Consider the following 26,748-nt stretch of genomic DNA (forward strand, 5'->3'; position numbering starts at 1 on the left):
GCTTTTAAAAAATTTTCTGCAATACCTTTCCATTCATTTGGCATTGATGGAAATTGCATGCAGTCTGATTTTAAATGAGTCCAAAGAGCATGGCAAGTTTCTGGAACAATTTTTGCTATTGTTTGTCTTCCAACTCTAAAGACAAATGACAAACTTCTGTGTTTCCCCTGATGCTAAAAATCTGGAGAAATACATGATAAAATGAACTTTTAAACTAATTAAAACAGATTACGCTAGTCAGTCATAAGCTTCTCTTGCTGAAATTGCTTCTCTGAAATGTGTATTTTGCTTGCTTATATGATTTTCTACTCATAATAACACTTCAAAGAGATCAGGTGTCATTCTTAAAAAACAATCAGCAAAATTCACATTACTACTAATAAAACTTTTATGCATTATAAGATTTTGTGATAATTTTGATTTATTATTTACTCATAATAATATTCCTGGTCTTGAAAACGAAGTTCACGCATAAGTGTATTATGATAACCTAAGGAACTTCTATTCCAAAATAAAGGCCTCACCCAAAAACGATGCTTGCATTGCTTTCGTTTCATGAGTGCAGAAAGCAACAAAAATTGTCCAGAAAAAAGTTGAAACATCATATCAGCTTGTATCTGATCCATTTTAAAATATTTTATACACTGACAAATATGAACGATCAAGCTACAATGCTTTCATTTTCACCAATTCACGTGCAAAGAAGTATTTACTTTCGACACTTGGGGCAGCACCGTTGCCGTAAAAACCTCCACCACAATCAGAGTGCAAATGCAAATAGGTCATGTGATTAAAAGCTTTTACAGCGAGGGGTTTTATGGCCATTTTACTGCTAGTGGAGTCGCGGCCTAAGGGTTGTTATTGATGGCCTTCGGGAAGTCGTGGAAGAGTGGTTCCCACTAGACCAAATAATCAAAATGTCATTGTCATACTGGGAACACAGTAAGAAACCACCAGTTCACACAAAGTGCCTGAGATAGGACTCTCCCATTGGTACTCCCTAGATTGGAGATAAACAGCATCTTCAAAAGTAAAGAATGAAGAATGACAGATTAAATGTGATAACTCCAAGATGGACATTGCAAATATTGAGCAGTCTCACAAGATGGTACTTGTGAGACTGCTCAATGTTTGCAAACAGAAAATCTCATAGCTCACAAAAGCATGTTCCAATTCTGATTGATGGATACATAGACATATACATAGTCAAACACTGTAAAGAACACCTGTGATCCCAGAGTAAGAGTGCACAGTCTCTGAAGTAACCACAAAAGGGGAGTTTAAGAAATGATTAGAGATAAACGGTTGAGAATCCTCTTGATGTAGATGATGGGCGAGGCTGTCTTATCCACTACAAGTCTCATCTGTGTGCCTTCCTTGTGCACTTTAGCAAACACAAAGATGTGAGGTCATGCAGAAGCCAAAACAGAGGCTTTTTGGATATGAATGACTCCAATCAGAGGTGTGTTAACAAAACATAGGACCCTGGAGTGTAGCCTATGACCAAAATTTTGTGAGACAGATGTAGAGATTCACTATGATAGAGCTCACCTTCTACATCAAAACACATCATCATCATGTCTAACATACCTGGAGACTCTGGAGATATACAGGGCTATCTCTAGAGGAACAGCTATCAACAGCAGGGACACAGCTCCTATGTTGCATGCATGGAGGAAGTACTCAAGCATATTTAGCAAATAAGTAATGTTTTGTAAACAGTTCTGACTTAGTATATATGTTACCACTAAAACTCAAAAGCTGTTAATGCGTACATTACCTAGCTAATCTCCAGATTAACTAGGTTGATCCGTTAACACGCAGAATTAAGAGATTTCCGCGTTTTACTTAGGTAATCTGCACATCAACGGTTTCCATATCGTTAAAGTTCAAAAGTTTGTTTCTCTCATTTCCTTTCCCTACTACTTCCCAAAGAGGACAGAGTAAAAACTGATGCACGCTCAATTTTAGCTGTGGTTCTTAGTAAAACAGAGGCTAGCTTTTATAAACTTGGTACTAAAATGGGTATTTTAAAACAATTGTATGCAAAATCTGAATTCAGTGTTTGTAAAGAGAGATTTTTAATGAAAGAAGATGTCCCTGCTGTAGAAATATCTTTACATCAAACAGCAATAAAACAATACCTTGGTACTGGGCAAGGTTTCAGAAAATGTGACTGCAAATCTAAATATACCACAAATAGGTGTGCTTGTCACAAAAACCAATTGCTATGTAACTCAAAGTGTCACCAATTTTTAGATTGCACTAATAAGTAAGCACAATTTTATCAGATGTTTTGCAAATTCATTTCCCTAATTGTAATAACATTTTAAACCGTTTGAATTTTGTATTGCAGTTTTTTAATAGATTGATGATTGATTCTATCAACTAATTTGTTGATTGTTTGATTGTATTAACATGTTTCTTTAGATATTGAAAATTAAATACATAACATTATGTTAATTTAAGTATGCAGAAATATTGCTGCTGTTCCAGCAAAGATCTTATTTTCACTTTACCAAGTGCCCAGTAGGTAATGTGCAGATTACCTAGATCATCTGCACATTACCTAGGTAATTTGAGAAATGGAACAATTTTTGAAACTTTAATGGATCACCCTAGTTAATCTGGAGATTAGCTAGGTAATGATTACTAAACATTAACGGCTTTCAAGCTTTAGCAGTAACATATATATTATGTTCATCTCTTATCATTATATATCAGCACTCCAGTTGTTTTGAGGTATGGTTTAGGCAGTTAACCTTTTTATGTGTTGTTTTCTTTTGTAATTGTTTTTATTTTTTATTTTGTAATATATTACTGTATTCCTGTGCACACAATGTTCATACACAACAAATTTATATAAATTCCTTTTATGTTTGATTTGTGTTCTACCAGAAGAAGCTGAAGTTGGCCTTTGTAAAGGTTGAAAACATTTGTTCTTCAATAAATGTTTTTGTTTTTTTCACTTGATTTTACATTTGGAAGTGTTGTTGTTGGAAGTGTCCATATATACATCCAGTCTAGGATTTCTATATAAATTTCGTATAATCAAACCTTTTGCTTATTTCTACTTAAGTTATTTCATTCAAGAACACCTACATCCCTCTTTCTGCATAAGGTGACCACTTTGAGCTGATCTCTTTAGTTACCCATTAGCACAGTGTTACTCAACCTTTTTTTTTTCTCGGGCCACATACACATGATAGCTATTACACGCGGGCCACAACATAACGATTATAATAAAAAACTTATATAATTTCTCACTCACCCTAGAAATTTAGTGTGACTGTTGATATTGCAAACACTTTTTCACAATTTCATTTAAATTAGGCTTGTAACTGCTGCATGATACTCATAAAACGGCATCCAGGTGTGAATCAGTAAGCCGATTTCTATATATATGTTCTTTGCATATTTCATTTTTGAGTATGACATTTCACTCAGATATGCTGATGTGAACAACGTAACATTTGGGCACTTTTTTTACAGAAAGGATAAAAGGAACTTAGCAGTGTGGGCGAAGTAACCAAATCTATTTTTTGCCGCAAAAATTTCAAAATTTATAGTTTGACTGCATTATTTATGGGTCACGTCCGGGCCACTCACAAAAGCTCAGCGGGCCACAGGTTGAGTATCACGGCATTAGCAAGTTTCACTGTATTTATATTTTTGTACTTAATAGATAATAAAAGATAATAGATAATTAGAAATAGCATTTTAATTAGAAGGGAAAAGTTAAATTAAAAATATTTAAAACTTATAAATAATAATTAACATGTTTATCTATTTTGTTATATTCTGAATCTACAGTAAGTAATACTGTTTAAAAATTTTCAATTTCAAAATGATTTTAAAAAAGTTATATTATCTTCAATGCCTCATAAAAATATATTATACAGTCAAACCTGTTTTTGTGCGGTCTATTTTTGTGCGATTTTTTATTTGTGCGATTTGTTTTGTGTGCAGTATATGAATTTCAATCAAATTGGTATACTGCACAAAAATAATTGCACAAAACACATTGCACGTATAAAAAATTGTACAAAAAAAGACCGCACAAAAACAGGTTTGAGTGTAAATGGATACTTTATAAATTTATGCATTTTAATGTTTTTTTTATAATTGATCATATAAAAGTTTAAAATTTGTAAAAATAATTTATGATTTAATACCAAATTGTACTTATATATTTCTTACCTGAGGAACAAATTCTAATTCCAATTCTCCAGATAAATATTGCTTTTCAAATTCTTCATTTTCCCCCACATAAGAAGAAATCATTCTTTTAATCTATTGCAAAATAAAATTAGAATTTCAATACAAATATATTCTCAAATAAAATAATTAATAAACATAAGTTAGAGAAATCTAGAATACACACAAACACACAGAAATAAAATGCACTGTTTAGTCTTGAAATTTTATAACTGAGCAATGGAACACACATTGAGCAGCATTCTGCACCTTCGTATTCTTTCATATTTGTATGCCAACATTCCTTACATCAGTAAACACTCTCTGCAGTGTTTACTGATGTAAAGAATGTTGGCATACAAATATGAAAGAATACGAAGGTGCAGAATGAATAGATGCATTTTTCCCATGCTTTTGGCGTTTTGTTTTGTGTATTTTCCTGTAAAACATCCCCGACATAAGTTTTCAAAATAAAATTATTTTCTGCATATTTTGCATAGTCTGTATACAAATTCTGGTGTCAATATGCTTATTGGTTACTGTTACAGTGCTCTGAATAAAAAAACTTTAATTATGGCCACTCTGTACATGAAATACAAAAGGGCACCACTAAGTAACTCTCCACTGGTGTAAAGGATTGCTTTTAACAGAGTAGGGACAAAAGTGACACGACCTTGTGAATTGGTCCCACCTGGTGTTGTATTTGTAAACAGGTGGGGAAACAAAAGGAGCACCGTCTTTGTTTATTGGACTTGTGTGAGCTGGGGCAATGTGTTTACCACATGTTAGCTTGCTAGAAAAAATGCAAACAAGTGACCGACGTTATGGTGAGCTTGTTTCGTCAGGAGAACAGCCAACGTTTTGGAAAGCTTCCGATGAAAGGAAGAATCGTGATTGGTTTGAAGTTGTCGTCCATAGTAAGTAAATAGTAAGACGAGAGAGAGGAAAGGAGAGAAGGGCGAGAGACCAAGTACGTGGTGGTCTCTGACACTTTGGAAGCCCGCAAGGTGTAGAGAGAGTGTTCTCCTCTTACAAATTCCTCTGGGAAGGGTTAGTGTAGAGCAGCGGTTCCCAACCAGTGGTCCGCAAGAGCTAAAATATGGTCCGCAAAAGATTTAAAACTTTTATTCATTTTAAATTATTATTCCCACATTGATACAAAGTGAATTTAATTTTTACTAAAAATGTTATGTTTTCTATTATAATAGTACTGTTAAAGCATGTTACTTTTGAGTCTAATGATTACTTATGTTAATAGTTTTGATTAAAGTTTATTTTTAGATTAACACAGTTTATTTTTCTTAAACCTTGTGGTCCCTGCTAACAACAATGAAATCAAAGTGGTCCCTGGTCAAAAAAAGGGTGGGAACCGCCGGTGTAGAGACAGGATGGCCACGCAGCTGAGCCAACTCCCAAGTGACTAGGTCTCTCTAAAGTTGTGTAGTTCCGGATAATTAATCCATTATGTAAGACACCACCTGTTGTTATCTCGTAAATATTGTTTTCAAACTTGTACATTCTACCTATTGTAAATAAACTGTAAATAGTACCGTATTTTATGGACTATAAAACGCTACAAACTATAAGACGCACCTGAATTTTGGAGGCAATTTTTCGAAGAAAAAAATGCATCTTATAATCCATAAAATATGGTATATAATTTGAGTGTGGAGGTGTGCTTTCATCAAACCTGAATCAACTATTGGATCGTGATACACCCAGAACCCAACTCAACAAAACGGAGTTTGGGGAAGGACTTCACTACTGGGTTTCTGGTTCAGGGAGAAATCATCTAGATATGTTTATCTTAAGCATTGCTAAAGATTGCTGTCTAGAAGTACTGGCAGCAATAGGTAAGCAAAGTAAAAGAAAAGAGCACTATTGAAAAGCAAAACAAAACAGTTGCTGACTATATGCACTTTGTACAGTATCTGTAGAAAAATATTCATGCAATTTAGAGATTGTCAAATGATGATTACAGAATAACACTTATAAACAAGGCCAAATTTATAAGCATTTAAAATCACAATATATGCACATAAAAATGCTCATGTTAAAATGCCTGAAGTATGCATTATGCATGTTAAAAGTTTTGGTAATATACAATAAAATTTGAAGGTTAAAGTGCATACATAATTTATTTTTGTTCCTGAGCATAAACACATATTTTATAGGCATTTTTAAAAATACATACAAAATATGCATTATCAGAAACCTTAATTTAATCCACTTAGACCAAATCATTGTTTATATCAAGTTTTAACATCATAACATTTAATGTAAAAAATATGCATGTGTAGGAGAAATGTGCATGTAGAAATCTGAATCTTACAAATCAACTTTTTAGTTGTGTATAATCAGAATTCAACTTCTACATCTGGATTGATGTAAATCAGGGGTGAGCAACCTTTTTAATCAATGGGCCAATTTAAATTTTAAAATTTTTTGACAGGCTGCACATAAAGTAACACTTATTAATAATTTACAAAACTTTATTTTTATAATAAACATTAGAATAAAAAAATATAAAATTTAAAAAAAAAGTAAAGATTTCATATACAAATTTTAATGCAAAATAAAAACAAACAAGAAAAGAACAGAAAAACTAATTTACTTGAAATTTTTAATGAGAAATTTGGCACTGTTTTTTCGATACAAGTTGATCAATATCAGCCGGAATTGATGAGGTAGCTACACGTACGCAGCTTTCTAATCATGCATCACTCAGTCTTGATCGGTGGTCATTTTTGATTAATTTCATGGTTGAAAATAATTGTTCGCAGACATACGTACTTCCGAACAGAGACATCATTTGCTTTGCATTTTTCGTCAAAAGCGGAAATTTCTCAGGGCTCACGTAAGATTTATAAAAATTTTCGATGTTTACTGAGAAAAATACATTTTTTAAATCGGTATTATTCTGCATGTCAATCACTTCCATTTGAAAGTCTTCGGGAACTCTATCCACATCGATATTAAATGGTGAGGAAAACATTTTCATGGAAACCGCTGTCTTCTCAGCTTTGAACATTTGGAATCATAATTGAAATTTGTTGATTAAAATGTCTATATATTGTGCGTATTTTTGAGAAGTAGTAACGTTTTCTTTTTCTAAATGTGGAAAGTGAGACACATTATTCTGCAAAAGATGCTGTTTCCACAATTTTAATTTGTGCTCAAAACCCTGAATTTTATCATACAAATTGTGAATAAACTGTCCTTTGCCTTGAAGTTCCACATTAAGATCATTGAGATGCTGAGTCATGTCGATAAAAAACCCAAAATCGCACATCCATTCTTTATTACCAAAATGAGGAAAGTCATATCCCTTCATATCCAAGAACAATTGTATTTCGCTTTTTAAGTTGTATACTCTTTTTAGCATTGCACCTCTATTAAGCCAACGTACTTCGGTATTAAAAACCACGTCACCATATTCAGTTTCTAAATCTTTCGGGAATTCTTTAAATTCACGATGATTTAACGCACGCGACTTTATAAAATTGATTAGTTTAATTATTGGTACTGTGACATTTGGCAAACTCAATCTTTTCGCACACACATTTTCCTGGTGAATTATGCAGTGGTTAACGAATATTTCCCTTCTTGTGACCTTCTTAATGTCTTGAAATAGCCTTCCCGATACTCCTACCTCCATGCTTGACATTGCTCGTGCTCCATCTGTCGCTATACCAATAATCTTTTCTAATGAAATTGAAAAATTTTCCAACAGACTTTAGTTCATCGTACAGGTCTTTGCCGGTTGTAGTCCCTTGCATTGGAATCAGTGAACACAATTCTTCGGTAATATTAAATTTGCTATCAATACCACATATAAATATAGCCAGTTGTGCTGTATCGCTAATATCGCAACTCTCATCAAGTGCCAAAGAACAGTATTTGAATTTTGCAATGCGTTCACGAAGCGTTGTTGCTATGTTCTCGGACAAGTCTTCAATTCTCCTTGCAATGGTGAATCTTGATAAACTAATGTTTGAAATAATATTTATTTTATCAGGAAATGCTATTTCTGCAACAGCAGTCAGACATTCTTTTATCATCTCTCCATCCGCAAAGGGTTTCATTTTCTTTTGCCAGTATTTGACTGACAACAAAACTAGCCTTTACTGCCGTATTTGATAAAATAGCTTGATTTTTAAAAATAGCCTGTTGATTTCCCAAGTTTTTCTCCATTTGATTAAACTTATCTATCTGGAGTTGTCCTGTTAAGTTTTTATATTGTTGTTCATGTTTTGTATCGTAATGCCTTTTTATGTTACAGTCAAACCTGTTTTTATGCGGTGGATAGGGACCGCATAAAAAATAACGCATAAAAAAAAATCGCACGAAACTTCATGAGTGGTTATAAAAAATAGTTTTCGCAACACAATTAAAAAAATATTTTTTTTTATGCGGTGAATAGGGACCGCATAAAAAAAGTCTCACATAGAAAATAACTCAAAACCGTACGAAATAGAATTTATTGACAACAGATGTCAGCACTTGACTGCATCGTCTGATCTACGTCTGTTTTACATATTTTTGTCCAGGTGGTGTTTTGTTGACTTAAAAATAAATTATTTCATTTTTCGCATATTCATGCAATAATATTACTATAATAAGTTCATTTATGCTATAATAAGTTTATTTAGCTATAATAAGTCAACGTGAGACATGACAAATCGCACGAGACTAGTTGCCAACTATACCGCACAAATAAAAAATCGCACAAAAAAAGACCGCATAAAAACAGGTTTGACTGTATATTCTTTTAATGTCGACACAGTCTCTGAGCATATTAAGCATACAGCTTTATCTTTGACGAAAGTGAAAAAATAATCAAATTTTCACTTTTCTTGGAAATGCCTGTGCTCATCCGCAACCTTCCGTTTTTTTGTTTGCTTTTCCGACATGCTATTATGGATTAAAAATTTGAAAGTTAAAAAAAAATTGTAGGAAAACTTAATTTTGAATAAAAAAAACTCTAAAATTACCTTTTTGACAATAATATAGCACTCACGCCTTTCAAGAAACACAAGAATTGCTAAAATTGCTAGTTAACAGCTTACCAGTCTGACTGATTGTGTGACAGAAGCAAACACAAACAAGCACAGATGCAGCGCGTTCGTATTGCATGTTTAAACAAGTCACCGACAAGTGAGTAACTCGTCACAAAAAATTGTTTTGGTTTAGTATGTACTACCATTTTATTATAATTAATTTTATAACAATATATTAACGGGAGAAAGTCGATAAAATAAATTCAATTTTAGAAATGCTTGGCGAGCCGCAAGCGGCCCGCGGGCCGCGTGTTGCTCATCCCTGATGTAAATGATAACAACACACCACAAAAACTTTAAATCACCAGTAAAGAACTTTAATATACTTAATTTTCAGAGAAATGTTCTCAATCTATTGCTAAAATCATCTTCAGGTCTCTTTGATATTCCAAAATTGGAATGTAATAAAGAACAATGACACATTACAAAAAGGACAGAAAAACATTTGAAACAAATATATACAGTAGACCCCCCTATAACACGGTAGATACGTTCCATGTTATATGAATCTGTGTTGTATGAGTCACTTAAATACATGAGCCAATCACAGCCCGGCACGTGTGCAGTTTAGGGGCTACGGCTGTTTGAAAAGTTTTCTTCCATAAAATTAATCAATTCTAAACTAATTTAACTCAACATTTCCAAATCATGTATAATTTTTTGGGAATAATCCATATAAACTATGCTATAAACAAAAAATTGTAGGATTACTTACCAAGTGTGCACCGTTCGACGACGCCATTGCTTAAGCTTGTTTTTGTCGTGGAGCGGCTTGTCGAACGACAAGCGCGTGTTTCCTGATCAGCGAATTTTTCGCAGAAAAATAACTTAACTTTGGAGACATCATTAATAAAAATATAATTTTTATGGCCATTGAATATTAAATGGTTTTTAGTAAGTCCGCTGCTCATTTAAACTCAACGGTTTGTACAATATCTGCTATTGGTCCAGATTCGACCAATCCTGTCGCGATACAAGTCGGCGATGATGTTTTACCGTGTTATACGAGTCTCTTTTAACATGTTATACGAACACGATAGCAATTTTTTCGCCATGTTATACGAATCCGTGTTATATGAACCCGTGTTATAGGGGGGTCTATTGTATATAAAATTTATAAACATTATTACAATGCACTTACTATTTAAAAACTATCCTTTAAAGTACAAGAGAAATAGTGTACACTTCAATAACATTGATAAGTAACAGCTGTCAAATAGTGGTAACATGTTATGTCAGAGCTGAGTGTAGGCTATCATAAAAGAATTGCCAAACATATGATATGTTCTTTTCTTCTTTGAAGTTAGCACACACTCCAATCATTTCATATTTGAAAATTTCAAGAGCTTCAAGGGTTCTAATATGCTCTATTTGTTAGACTTTTCTGATGAGAGTGGCATTTTCAAGAACTCAAGTTTGTAAAATCAAATTTGTAGTTTTACAAAATTGTAAAAATTTAACACCCAAGAGTTTGATAAGAGAGCAAAGAAGCTATGTCTGGTTGAGATAATTACATTTCTGTAGAGGTGGGTATATGAAATGAAGAAGGGAAAAATTTTTCCTTCAAATTAAACCATAGACACAATCTTTTGGTATGCTCTACTTGTGAATAAAAAGAAAGGTTCTAAATTTTTCCCATATGAAAAAATTTATTTCCATCAAATCAGAATCTGTTGAATCAAAAACCTACTGTTCGTCATACATCATGCATGGATGTATGTCAGATTTTAAAGGTAATTGTTCTTTGAGGGAAAAGTATTATGGTAATTGTGCAGAAATACTCTTTTAAATTAAATTACAATAATAATAATATACTTTGAATGAGATAAATAAATAAACAGAAATACCTGTTTTGTCTGCAAAAGTAATCCCAAACCAAAATTATCAACACCTGCATTATTACTAACAGCAGTTAAATCTTTTATATTTGATTCAACTAATGCATTAATCAGATTTTCTGGTATTCCACATAATCCAAAACCTGCAAATAATATACTTCTATTATAATTATATTAATCTATGGTAATTGACTTCAGAGTTCCAAAATTGATTAAATTAATCATCATTAAATTATACCTTATAATTCCATTAAACTATCTTAATTTGCAAACACTTGTGAGGATAACCAGGGGTACTGAGTCTGTTAAACTCTTGATACTGCTTACTTGGCTACAGGATGGTAAATCCCATCCAAAGCGATGTAGGATGGCAATTTATGTGGTTGTTAAATGAAAATGTAGAGATAGGCAATCCCGAGATCATCCTCTCCATTGTCAGGCTCCTGAAACCAGATAGGGATTCGTACCCTATCACACATTTATGTTTATATCTTAAAAGTAAATAAGTCTTTAGGAGGGCTATTCAATGATGATGAGTGGGAAATTGCAGCACGCACTTAAATCGAAATCTGAAGTTGTAGTAATGAGTTACTACAATAATAATTACTATAATAACTTAGTAATGAGACCATATTTAACAAAAAACAAGATTTAATAAAAGAAAAGTAAAAATACTACAATATAATACTACAAGAATATTATTCCTAATCTACTCTAGTCACGAGAGAGAAAACTTACAATTCACAAATTATACTACCTCACTTATTGTAGTATTCGTCAACTTCTCAGTAGTCAGAGAATTACAGGAGGTGGAGGATGAATGTGGGACTGTCTTCTAGTTATGAGTGTACAAAGTTATAATATTGTGTCAGAGACTGTTTTTATGGCAGCGGACTGCCTGGAGTTATGTGACAATTACATCTTGTCGTCAACTGCTTCCTATGGCATCTCAGGGTCTTCGAGAACTACCGGCATCTATGTGGCAATATCAATTACGATGAACTACCCTGAATAGTGAGAAAATCTCCCTTTTTAACCCCTTCTCTGACCAATAGCATCCAAGATACACACGGGATATGTGTCAAGTGCAAAGAGGGTAAACTGACATATGGCCATTTGAAAAAAGAGATAAGGCCATGTGAGAAAGGAAGTTGATTTCTTTTTTCTCCAAAAATGATGAATAAAACTTCCCTTCATATAAACAACTTATAAAAATTTAATGCATTTTCCATGCTAAATTAATTAAACAAATCCCGATTCTCACACACTTTTGATCTTATTTAAAGGCCATCTTTAGGTGAGAAAGATTTGAAACATTTAAAGTCTATTGAATATATAAATTAGATTACTAGATGGCCTTTAAAAAAGGTTAAAAATGTTTGTAATTAAATTGTTTTTGTTGCAAACAAAGGTTTTCTTGTGAATTTTGAATGAAATTACTATTCAAAAATTTTAATTATTATTAACTGAGACAGAGCATTAGTGAAGCCTCTTCTATATGGTTTACAGAATTGTGTTCGTTCTCAAAATCTGTTTGATCAATTTTGATTAAACTTTACCATTTTCCATTAATTGCAATGAAGAATCCAAAAATGTAATAAAAAATGGGGATCCATGTCTTCATTTTCGAGATATAAGATCATGGCATGAGTGTGCACGACAAAGTGATGTCGTGTGATATTTCATGGTTGCTAGCACATCTTCTATGGGCTTATAGAATTGAGTTCATTCTGAAAATTTAATGGACCGATTTTGATAAAACTTTGCTGTTTTCCTTTAATTGTGATAAGGAATTCAAAAATGTAATGAGGATCCATTTAAATATAAAAAGTAGGAGTCCATGACTTCGTTTTCGATATACAGAAGTATTAAAGTGACAATGTCCATGCCTGCTGATGTAACTGAGCATGCTTAATGAAATTTAAACCTAGGAGTCAAAAATAAAAATAGCACTGTGTGTGCCTAATGAAAAATAGGTGAAAAATATGAACAAAACACAAGAACAAAGCAATCGATGGCAATTGCTTTGTTCTTGGATTGCCTTCCATGTCAGCAAGTGTAAGGATCATCTCTCTGTACCCGGTCAGTGCAAGAATTGTGTCTCCCATGGCTGGCAGATACAAGGATAGCCTCTTCTGTGCCTATAAAGTACAGGAATCACTTCTTTCTTTCCAACTCTGCCTCAATACTAAGTCATGCAATGTCTTAGTTTTAAATAATATACATCATCTAGTCACAGTTTTATTGAACTTTTATTTTTAAACAAAATAAAATTATTTGTATACTATTATTTTAAAATAGTTTTTAATTCAATATAATCCAGAAAAATGACTGATTGTCAGCTAATGACTTTTATTTAGACAGTCACTTTTCTTCATTATACTGTATATAGGGTGTTTCAAAACTATATGTCAGAAATGTAAAGGCAGATAGAGGGGACCTAAATAAGCAGATTTCGTAAATGAATGCGGGTGCAGAAATGCAGAGTTGAAGTGCTAGCACTAGGGATTGCAATCCAGCAGTGTTTTCAATCCAGCTGGATTTTTGCTGGATTGAAATCATTCCAGCTGATCCAGTGCAGATGTATTTTTGGTGCAATAAAGTGTTATCTGTCTATCTATCTATCCAGCAATTTATGGTGCTTTTTAAAGAAATAAAACATTCTTTTAAAATACTTAAGAAACTTTTATTACTTAGACTGGTCACTATAAATCAGTAAAACTTCTTACACATTTAGGTAGTAAACTTAACTTTGGTTCGATTTAACACTTGAGATAGAGATAATTAACTTTAAATGTTTAGTTAGATTATAATGTAATCTTTAAGTTAAATAATAGCAAAGGTAATTCTACTAATTAATTTATATTAATATATTATATTATAATAATGTAAGGACGGATAATCAGTGGCTAAGTGGCTATCAGTCTTACCAGTTTTCTTATATAGGCTCTACATATCAGTCTGTAGTTATTTATAAGTATATAAAAACTATGTACTGGAAGAAGAATAAGTTAAATAAACTACATCTTTATCAATTCAGCAAAATTTAATAAAATAATAACGTTTTCAATCGTTTTTAACAATCTTCCTCAGTTACAAAAAAGTAGAACATTAAATATAGAACATAAAATGTGTTCAGAATAAATATAAAAATTAACGGAAAATGCCTAAGCGGACAAAATATAGATAAATAAACAAAATAAATATCGAAAAACAAAAAAAAATATAAGATATGACAACAAAACCAGCATTGTCCTTTAATAACATTAATTAATGTAAAAGGATCTCTACGCGATAGACAATGAGTCTGCATCTCTATGGTTTATATAACCAGTTGTCATGTGCACCTTGCAGATTTCCAATCTCTCAAGATGTTTGACCGTTTGCCTATTCGTCGTCGTTTTTATAATTGCCGCTTGATCCCATTGGACGTTAACATCCTTCTGTCTTGCGTATGATGCCAGCGCAGTGTTGTCAAAGTTCTTACTGATTGTATATTTGTGCTCTTGAGCCTTTTGTTTGAAACTGTGCATCGTTGCACCCACATAAACAAGCTTGGAATTGAAACGTTGGTCGTGTAAAGGCACCAAATATATACCCGTTGTTGAATTCCGATCCTCTTTCTTTTTATCGTTTCTTAAAAGTTTGAAAACAGTGGGATTATGTCGGTATACAATGCAAAAATTATTAGACCTGGAAGTACATCTATGTATCTAGTTTAAAAATGGGATGTAATTAAGCACTATTCTTTTTATATTTATTCCGAACACATTTTATGTTCTATAGTTAGTGTTGTATTTTTTTGTAACTGAGGAAGATCGTTAAAAGCGATTGAATACGTTACTATTTTATTAAATTTTGCTGGATTGATAAAGGTATAGTTTATTTATAAGTAATTTAATTATAAGTGTTAGTAAAGTAGTAAGTAATTAGCAGCAGTCTAGTAGTTAGCAAAGCGGCAACATTGACAACGTAGACTTTTGCGCCATTATTTAAAAAGTTAATTGAGTATTTGCGAATCCGCAGCGCTGGATCCAGCAGGCCAAAGAATACGCTGGATCCAGCAATTGCAATCCCTAGCTAGCATGTAAGACAGTATTAACAACAGGTAAGCGAAAAGACAAGTAAAGACAGAGGAAAGCAACAATTTATTTATCAAGAAGTTTACAATAGCTGCTCGAAAGAGCAACCACCAACAGCAATACAAGATTCACAGTGGCAGCGCATGGATTGGCGTACAGTACATTAGTAAAAACGTAAGGCATGTCACACACATTTCCAGCAGCAACAGACAATCGGGCAACAAGATCTTCTTCAAATGTTATGAGACTATCGTACACCATGCTCTTAATGTGACCCCAAAAGAAGAAATCCAAGCACGTCAAATCTGGGGAGTGTGATGGCCAAGGAACAGATCCACCCCGTCCTATCCAATGCTGGCCGTAGGCAGCGTCCAGGTGATTCCTGACGATCCTGCTGAAGTGAGCAGCCATTCCATTTCCTTGCACAGACCCATACATGAAATGCATGTTGGCAAGCTCCATATTGGTGTAACAATGCATGTTGCTCAAAATCCATGTGGGGAATGACGATTCAAGCCAGTGAAGTGCTTTCATCCACCGAACTCAACAGTGCCCTCTCGCTGCATTTCCGCACCCACATTCATTTACGAAATCTGCTTATTTAGATCTCCTCTACCTGCCTTTATATTTGTCATATAGTTTTGAAACACCCTGTATATTGTGTATGTGTGAATAATACTGTAGACTCCAGTACTACATGTACAGTACAGTGCACAGCAGTTGGGTGTATCCTATGGAATAGTATGGAAGATAATGATACTAGAAGAAGGTACATTGTTATCAGTAATGAGGCAATTAATTAAAAAAATTGAGCATTTTTCAGTAGTCAGAATTGGTATTGGAATTGAGAAAAATTTATGCAATGATTTCCAATTCTTAAAATGATTTTTTGACATTTAATAACAAAATTAAACTTTTAATTTCAGGTAATAGGCCTAATTAAAATTGTTTAAATTATGATCATTAACAATCAAGTGTTATTATCAGAGAAATAAGTATACTACACAATATTATGGAGTTCAGTTCTTTAATGTGATTTAAATGTTTTTCAGGACAACTGGTCCCATTCTCAGAATCTGAACAGAATGGAACATTAGAATCATCATTATATTCTATCAGCTCTTTCTTCAATTTGAAATTCCACCTTTTCAACAAATATTTGTATGTTGGAACTCATTTTAAAAGGATTTTTGAATACTTAACTATGACAGATAATCAATAGCATCACAATGTGTGAATAATTTTTTTGAACAGAGCAGTAGTAGTGCTGTTATGAGAGTCTCAACATATGACATTTATAACACAAAGAATGTGTTATTGATCCTAATGTTCCATTCTGTTCAGATTCTGAAGATGGGACAAATCACCCTGAAAAATGTTTAAATCATATTAAAAAACTGGACTCTTAATATTGCCTAGCATATTTATTTTTCTGATTTTATATGGAGTTCTCATTTATGCAAGTATTATTATATTCAAAAATTTAATTTTGTTTACTAAAATAAAGTTATTTCACATTGTCAATCCCTGTTTGGGATTACATTTAGCATAAATTAAATTCTCCATTAATTACTGTCAGCAATAATGACAATTAGAAGCAGACTACATTTCTGCACGAACTGCTGTCAAAATATTTACTATTGAAAATGAATTTATTATGCTTAGCTTATTTAATGTCTACATGTATATCCTTCAATGAGTATCAAAATCCATGTATACTTGTTATTAAGATTGAGGTTTATTCACAAATAATGTGATGTTTGGCAATAAAAAACTTCTAGTATAGAGGTTTTTTTATTGCTGTCAGTTTGTCAAAGATGCATTTTGGGCCAAGTCCCTCAATAAAAAACTTCTAAAACATTGAGTGGCTTTATCCTTGTGTGATTGTATCTGAACAGAGTGTCACATTATTTGTGAATAAGCCTCAATCTACATGTATTTGATTGATTAGACCAAACAAGAAACTGATGATGCAATTACTGTTAAGTTTTAAATAAAGTTAAGATTTTACAATAAATCTGTTCAATATACTATTAAGTGTCAGTGATTTCTAATGTAATAATTAAACTTATAGCATTTCAGAGTAAAAAATAGCAACAGAATAAATTTACATCATTTGGCACATTTATGAAAGCATTCCACATGTTTGAATGAAAATGACCAGGCAACCATGCAAGTAACTACTTGGTAGTATTATAGAGCTAGTGGAAGGAACAACGAAACTAGATCAAGGCGCCTCTAGTGGCGACGCCAAGTAACAAAATCGGGGCTACACAGCCAGCACCAGTGTTGTTCCACCTAATACTTTTGTACCTTTTTACTTGTTCCAGTACCAAGATACCCAACACCATTTTCCTAGTATTATTCATTAAATCCTAATACCTTTCCTTTCAATTTAGTACCTTTCAAAACATTCATTTTTATTCTATATTTCTATATTTTTTAGTTTACTTTGGCAGTAAATAGATGCTTTTATTGCTTCCTCATTCAGCAGTTAAACGTATTTTTTGCAATTAAATTTAATAAAAACTAAACTACATAATCGAGTTCTTACCAATTCTTGTGAAGCACTGTTATTAGCAAAGGAGCTACTTAAAAGCACCAATGATAAAACATTACACTTGGAAACCATCATCTGCTTCAACCATACAAAAGCATTCTAGTGAGGAAGATTCTGATGATGATGATCTTATCAGCGATTTTTCAATGTGATAATTTTAAAGTTTAGTACTTCATGTTCATTACTTTTGTTTTAACATTTTGCTCATTTGATTGTTATTGAGGAATAATAGCATTCTTGCAATATATGAATTTTGTATGTTACATGTAACACTAAATATATTTTAATAAATAGAAATTTGATAAATTATAAATTTATATATTATTTATAAGTATATATTTAAATAATATATAATATATACGTACAGTACATTCAGCAGTTTATGGTCAAATTAATGCCTGCATTAGTCAATACAGTCACTTCCCGACTTACGACGGGGTTCAGTTCTGCAACTTCGGACATAAGTCAAGAAGTGACTGTACTTACAACAAAACAGTTAGCCATCTTACACAAGCACACGCAAAGGGTACAACAAAACTAAAGATGACGCAATCAATCGTCAGAAGCGTGCAAGACATATATGTATGATATATATTTGACGAAAACTATAAAATATTGATACATTTTAAAAATTTTTTTATGAAAGTTTTTGTCATAACTCGAGAAGTGACTGCAGATCATTAGGACTGAGCAGTATTAATATTCTGATATTTATTATACTCTTAATTTTGTACAGTTTAAAGGTTGGCGTGGAAGAAGTAAACTATATATCCATTGCATGGTAAATAATGAAATTTATAACTAACCATATATATAGAGGAGCTTCAATAAGAACCATAACAGTAGCAAATAGCATTGTATTAACAGGGAGAACTTTAACCTTCATTTTCTCAAAATACTAATTTTGCTTCTTATTCCTTTCTTCCACAGATTTCTTAAATTCAAATATCACATCATATGGCAATTAATATCTTTCAGATTAACAAAATAATATAAAAGAAAATTACTAAAGTTTACATTAGAGAACTAAATTTAAAATAGAGCCAACTAAGGTTTTATAACAGAAGATTGGTTAGAATGCAACACATCATTATATAATTAACCACAGGAATTAAATTGAAGCCAGCCATTTCTCTTTCCTCCCAGGGTATTGTTCATTCGGGAACGAACATAACTTTGTACCTAACAGCGCAGTAATATAGGTAAATATAGGTAACACTACAACCGACCACACAACAGTTATTTTTTGAAGTTTTGTGTGGCAGAAAGCTGTAGTTCATTATCACGGGAAGAAAACAATCACCATGTTTCGGTACGTATCCAACCGAAAGATGCACGTGTTTTCCCGAAGCAGTTTTCTTTGTCTGCGTACAAGTGGCGGTCAACTCAGTTCCACTAGCTCTATTATCTTGCCAGCTTTAAGACTATAATTTTGGAAAGAATTGGAATTGGAGTCAGCATTGGTATCAGAATCATTAGAAATTTCAGTATCATCCCATCACTAATTGTTATCTATGTAAGGTTAGCCACAACCAACAATTGCTTACTGCTGACATGGAAAGCAAAACTAACCTTTGCATTGATCTTTCTTCTTATCAGAATAGAAATGAATGTATCATTGCTATGGAAAGTTCTGTGGTATTACAAGGCACATTTTCACCTCATTAAAATAATGAACACCCATAATGATTCACTCACTGCCCAAATGCGAATTCACAGCCACATTTGTTCTTGCGCCATTCTTCTTTAAAGAAGCTAGTCCTAATGAGTCTGCGACATGCTCTGTGATACTGAGAAATGCTCAATGCTTTTGTCACATTCCAACTGCAACAGTGATAATGTATTGAGTCAACTACTTCTGTGCAAGATGGAATACTCCTACGTATGATACTGCATATAGCAGTTTCTGAAACATTTCACTGATAACAAAGTGAGTAGTTGTTGATTTTCTACAACCTGGTCATCTCATTCTTTGCATCTTAATCCATATGATTTTGGATGTGAGACACTTTAAGTGTGGTTTATTGAGAACATATTGCAAATTTTTCAGCCTTGAAAGACAGTATTGCACTGCATGTGAAAAGTATCATAGAGGGTCAGATCACTGAAGGGTTTTTCCCATAAACAGTACATCAAAAAATTTTTTTTTCAATAAACTAATTTTTGTCAATATCTTTAGTGTTGTAGTAGTGTCACAGTGTGGCAACACTTCTCCCCACAGTAGTTAGTCTCTTGGACTGGCAGCACCATTTCTCGCTGTATTTGAATTTGTAACAGTCATGTGTTTCAGACACGAATAAAGCCTTTTGTTAAGGTAACGTCTTTGTCTCTTTATACTACAAGTGTTACTTCACAGACTTAAGTTAACCAATTACTATTCATTTTAATTTAGTATGTAAATGCTTATTGGTTAACTTTAACTCTGATTTTTGATCCTTGGTTGTCAATATGAACATTAACAAACTATCCTCAGCAGTAGTGCATTCAGGATTTAATCTTGGAGAGCTGAGTAACGAATAAGAAATTTTTAATGCAAATTTAATAAATTTCCCACTTTATGTGACTGCTAATTCATTTGTAGTATAGAAATAGAAGACATGACACATTATAAATAAAAAATTAATTTTAATTAGGAAAAGATTTTTGGAAAATTTTCTAGTGTTTTCTTTTTTCTTTGGAGGGTGCAGGACCACTTGGATCACCTCTGAGTGCACCACTGATCCTCAGGTTACAATTCTAAATTAACTTTAAATCCAATTATTAAGATTTTAAGATGTGAATTTTATCATTGTAATTATATTTCACTTTAAAATCCTGACAAAATTTTATAAAAAAAATAAGTTTTGCAAATGTTTTCTGAAACAGTTGGCATAAAAGCTGAGAAGTATCAACCAGTTCCCGACAGGAATGAAAAAAAAAAACTCTAGAAAGTTCAAATATATCTTCTTAAACCTTTAACTTTCCGGTACCAAGACGAAAAAATTAACCAACAACTAATGTTTTCGATTCTCCTCCGAGATCTTCGTCAGGTTCTTTGACGGTTCATTCGATATGGACGGTTCTTTGTCATTCGATATGGACCGCATCAGGGCTTTGGAGACCCTTGAGATTTACAAGGCATCAAAATCGGGGAAGTGTATTAATTTCAAGGATAGTAACGTTTTGTCATATGCGTGGCAATATATCTCCGAGGTGCATCCGCATTGGTAGCCGGGTAGTATTCCTGTACAGATAGACAGCGTCATTTGTATGATAGTCTCCTGTCTATTAAATGCATGTTGGATCTTTCTCAGTTATTGCACGCTGGGGAAGTTCTATCCTTTGAATTTCAAAAGCATTCTATTATCATCGCACTCAAAAGCATTCTATTTTCATCGCATTCCATTTTCAAAACCGTCAAAGAACCTGACGAAGATCTCGGAGGAGAGTCGAAAACGTTAGTTGTTGGTTAATTTTTTTGTCTTGGTACCGGAAAGTTAAAGGTTTAAGAAGATATATTGGATTTTATATGTACCGGTATGAGGATTGTTTTCTAGAAAGTTAAAGATGAAATTTTGAAATATTTCTGTAACTATATAATATGAAAAAACATTCAAATTTTTCTGATTCATTTTTAATCATATTAATTAGACCAGAAAAATTCAGCAGATTTTTTGCAGTTATTTACTTTATAATGTTTCTGTATATTATTTCTTTAATATCGACAAAATAATTAACCAAAGAAATATTGAATTTTGAATAAAATTATTTTAAAATAAATGCTAATTAACAAAGATATTCTTTTAACTCTTTTGATTAATAAAGTATTATTTTCATCCTACCTCCAACAAGTAATTTTGCTCCATTAGGAATATCATTTATTGCATCTTTAGCAGAATCATAAAACTCAACATGTCTTGCATTACTAGTTGAAAAATAACTGACAGATATCTGAAATAAAAAAAGGAATTAATATTTTCATTAAATTAACAGATAATCTTAATTAAAACCATCATTTTTGTTACAGTGAATCCAATTCTGAAGTCAAAACATTAGGAACTATATTTAATATTTTTAACATTTGAGATTATAACTAGTCTAGAAACATTAAACTATTTGTGAGTTACAAGGTATATTTGTGAAGTAAAGATACAAAGTTCAGAAAATATTTCTAAAGCATTTTATTTTTATATTGACTGATGATAATTTTAAAATGCATGTTTATTTACTTTTCAACATAATCACCATGGACCTCAATGCATTTGGTATGCAAGGAAATGAGTTTCTTGATGCTGATGTTGTAGGAATCTCCCATCTGCTCTCATAAACATGTCATCACTAAGTCTTGACCCTTGTTGTCATCATTAAACTTCTTTCCACAGTAATGTTCCTTCAACTTCAGAAACAAGTGATAATCGCTTGGTGCAAGATCTGGGTGGTGCAATGGATGTTCCAAAACTCCCATATGAATGTCTGTAACGACTTGCGTGATGCAAGCAGTGTATAGACAGATGTTATTGTGCAGTAGGACAACATTTTGTCATGTTTGCCTGTTCATAATATCTTTGCCATAAACAGAAACAAGTTTCTAATGAATTTCAGCAGTAATTTCTCCTTTTGTACAAAGAATCAAATCACTGAACAAATCTCACAATTGGTTGGATTACAAATTGTCACAACCATTTTAAATATACACTGCAAGCATAACAATGATGCAATTAAAGTTAGGTGACTTCTGTCATGTGACACAAACCTAATTGACACATAAGTGCAATAAACTGTAAAAAAATAATTTTATTTGGATTTCTATTGGCCTTGCATCTTTACTTTCTGAATATGCCTTGTAGTTATATAATATATACATTTCCAAGAAGATATATGACTATTTGTATAGTATATATGTGAGATTTTTGAAGAAAACTGGGTAAAGAATAGGCAAACAAATCCACTTAAAATTGCATGTGATTTATTGTACTACATGTAAGGATTTACAGACATAGTGCACTCCCGCAGGCCCCAAAGAATCTAAAAATAGTACCCTCCAGCAGAGGTACTGAACACCCCCTCCACCTGTACATAGCACCATACACTCCCATAACATTATCAGTGTTGCCACTACAGTCTACATTTCATTTGAAGGAACCAAATAAATACAATAAATTGCATATTTATTTATTTTTACACTTAATTTATATAATTGGAACAGTTCATAAACATCTGCAATTACAGGTCTGGCCAGTGAATACAGGGGTGAATTTCTCAATATTTCAGAGGGATTTCTCAGTAGTCACTTCCATGTTAGGGCTAAGTGTTGTACCATACACGCAAGGAATATTCAGATGTAATTTAGCAAAGACAATACGCAAGAGCACGTATGTCTGTATGCCACTGTACTAAGCTACTGTCTTTGTTTAAATACGTTTGCATTGAAAGTTATTAAATATTTTAAATTTTATACAAATGTTAGTTTAATAAATGTAAAATGGATTTCTATATTACAGAGTTTAAAAAATAAGGCAAAAAAAGTAATGTCGTCTTTAGTTTTGATTTCATCAATTACTGTTTTGAATTAAATTTAATAATATAATAAAAATTAAATGAAATTACTAAATTTAATTCAAAAATTATTGTTATTGTTAGTTAATGTTAGTGTAAGATATCAGTTTAACAGAATTGTTACAAAAACTAAACAAAAAATAATTTTGTTTAAAATATCATAATTTATGGACAGTAAAAATAATACCTGAACTTGACACCATATCCAAAAAGATAAGAAAAAATACTTAATTCTTGAAACCAAATTATATTTTATTAAGTAACATTTTCCTTCTTGTGTAAGATGATCATCATCTGTGAAAATTATCAAGTGCATTAGAACTAATACCTATAATATAGCTTGATCCTAACGACAAATGTTAAATGGCAGAAAGGAAACTTCACTGTGTACTGCGTTATAAAAAACTATTAATAATCATAAACTCCCACTAAAACACCGGATTGTAAATAATTCTTCACCCAAAAACCTAATAACCGGTGCCAGTCCACTTAAATTATTTCCTGGGGTATACGCTATCCCACTAACAGATAATAGGGGCAATGAGGAATTGGTCTACATTGGATCCACGAAAAGAGCGATGGAAGTAAGATTGAGAGAACACCAGAAAGATATTGAGCATGGGAGAGCCACCACCTCATTAGCAATTTATGCGTCCGACCCGGAAATAGTCCCGGACTTCGGGGCAGCAAAGTTGCTTGCTACCACTAAGCATGCTGAGCAAATTAGATGGCTGGAACAAATAGAAATCTATAAGGCCTTCTGTTCATCACAGCCTATTAACGCAAAAGATGAGATGAAATTATCGATGGCTTGGCAGGCCCTGCTGCAAAAAAACGAGACAGAGTAAAAGAAAGGAAACGGGATGACGATCTTTTATTGAAAGAGTGGAGGAGCGTTTTTGAAATTAGTTAAAAAGCGTGACGTTTAGCAATGACGTAGATCTGCTTACATCATCACTCGTTAGAGGAAGGGCGAAGCGATGTAGGAATTTGTAAATAGAAAAACGGTAGAATGTTCGGAGGAAGCTTCGTTTACGGAAGTTAGTTGAACCGTTGGAATTTGAGTTGTTCGATTTTTTTAATTTTTTTGATTTTTTAATTTAAATTTTATTCGGTTGGCACGTCCATAACGGAAATATGACTTCGTTTGTTCGAAAATTTGTTGTTAAGAAGATCAGAAGGCTTGAGGACGGGCGCAGTGAAACTATTAATAATGCTGTACACAGCGAATTTTCCTTCCTGTGGACTAATTGAACAAATTAAAATGAATAGATCACACTTGATAATTCTAAGGAACATTATCATTATAAAAAATATCAAGCAAGTTAAAAGGAACACCTGTTCCTTCTAATACACAATAATTTTCACAGCTGATGGTGTTACAAAAGAATGAAAATGTTACTGAATAAAATTAAATGCGATTTCCAAAATTAAGTGTTTTTTTCCTCATCTTTTATAGACATCAATTAATTTATCATCAAAGATAAAAATAAACATTTCATTGTAAAAACTAAAATTTTATAAATATAATTATTGATAAAATACAAAGCCTAAATTTATACAAAAATAAACTATTCGGTACTTCTTTTACATTTTTGATGATAAATGTAACAGAAAAATTCATCAAATGTTCTATTAACTTTGTATTTGTTTTGTATCATCATCTTGATATTCATTTAAAGCTTACTGGTATCTATTTATATATAAAGAAAGATATTGTTATATGAATTGATATTGTCAAAGAAAGATATTGTTATACGAGTTTTTAATTTAGTAAAATTAACATATTGCTGAACGAGCAATTATTAATCATATGCTTCAATTTTTAATCATATTTTTAATGTATTTAATTTGAAATATGTGCTCTCCACCTCAAATTAGTAGTGGTTTGCCCTGTACATTAAGAACTTTAGTAATATGTCTTGCATACAAAGTAGTCTTGTAGAAAATAATTTGTAGTATTAATATATAATACAATTCTATATTGTTAAATAATATTGCTGAATTATTAAGAAAATTGTTGATATTGTTTTAAGTTCATAATTACAAATTACTTTCAATTGTTTTTTTAAAAGAATTTTTATACAATTTCTACATAATATTTAGAAGAAGAGCATTTCAAAAATTATATAGGATATTCTTATATTTGTAATAAATAAACATCAACATCCAAACAACACCAGGGTGAAGTCAACAATGTATCTTGAACCTGTTACCGGCGTAAGTTGCAAGAAAAATAAAGTACATCACAAATGTTTTCAAACCAATTAAAGTTCTTCCTCAGGTGATACACAGAATATCTGATGGAACACAGAGTAAATAGAACACGAAGATTTGAATATTAGATCGAATCCGAGTCTCGTGAAATCGTCCTGTTGGACATGCACATTTGTGTTGGTAGCAGCTGTTGGCATTTAAAGAACAGGCCTTGATGGACACCGATCTTTAAATGCCAACAGCTGCTACCCACACGAATGTGCATGTCCAACAGGACGATTTCACGAGACACAGATTCGATCTAATATTCAAATCTTCGTGTTCTATTTACTCTGTGTTCCATCAGATATTCTGTGTATCACCTGAGGAAGAACTTTAATTGGTTTGAAAATATTTGTGATGTATTTATCCTTCTTGCAACTCACACCAGTAACAGGTTCAAGGTACGTTTTTGTCATAAATATACTGTATAAAAGTTTATTTAAAAATAATTAATTAAAATAATTAGACGACAATAATCTTATTTCAAAAGTTAGAATTTATAATAAAATAAACATTCTTTAAAAACTATTTCTGTCTGAAGAACAAATCCTATAAAAATACATGAGTGTAATTTAAATTTTAGATTAAAAGTGCTTCTTAGATCAACCATTCCAAACTGTCACATGATCTGCATATACTAACATTATATTGTTAACTCTTAACAAATGCATAGATTACATGAAGAATCAAATGATCTGATCTAGAAAGTAAATGTCTCTTATGCAATCTTAACTAATTATTTTAAAAAATTATTGAATATTATAAGAACAATTTAAAAGTTAATGTCTCAATGTTATTGAGAATACTAAAAACAAATATCTAAAAGCAAGATCACTTTGAGTATCCAAAACTTTACATAAATCAAACAGTGGTGTATCAGAATTTTGAGAATATAGGTATTGCTTGAGGCAGATTCTAGAGAACAAAGCATATGTCCCCTGTCATTTTTAGGAGAATGTTACTCAATTACCTTAGTTACCTAATGTTACCTAATTGAAATCATGCAATATGCATTACTGCAATCCATTTTGCTATATTTTAAAGTAGCAAAATAGATTGTTTTGGTATCAAGATTCGCTGTAGCACCAAAGAATGTTGTGGCTAATATTGATAGCTGTGATCTAGTGTTTGTCAACCATATCAAAGAGAAGCTAATGAAAGGAGTTTTTCTCTTGCACGCATCATCATCGTCCTTACTTTGGAAAATCAAAAGATGG

The 26,748-nt window shown here is 32.2% G+C and overlaps 1 protein-coding gene across 1 annotated transcript in view; it reads right to left on the bottom strand.

Moving 5' to 3' along the window:
* The window catches only part of LOC136981900 (succinyl-CoA:3-ketoacid coenzyme A transferase 1, mitochondrial-like), a 156,736-nt gene that overhangs the window by 127,502 nt on the left and 2,486 nt on the right, over positions 1-26,748 (bottom strand). Inside the window, exons 2-4 of the mRNA XM_067278283.1 lie at positions 21,559-21,667; positions 11,105-11,238; positions 4,201-4,293 (exon numbers count right to left, since the gene is read on the bottom strand). Coding sequence (XP_067134384.1) covers positions 4,201-4,293; positions 11,105-11,238; positions 21,559-21,667 — 336 coding nt within the window. The remainder of the gene's footprint in view (positions 1-4,200; positions 4,294-11,104; positions 11,239-21,558; positions 21,668-26,748) is intronic.

The sequence above is a fragment of the Centruroides vittatus genome, unplaced genomic scaffold, assembly GCF_030686945.1.
Source record: "Centruroides vittatus isolate TY-2023 unplaced genomic scaffold, ASM3068694v2 contig_799, whole genome shotgun sequence".
In the NCBI taxonomy this organism is placed as follows: domain Eukaryota; kingdom Metazoa; phylum Arthropoda; class Arachnida; order Scorpiones; family Buthidae; genus Centruroides; species Centruroides vittatus.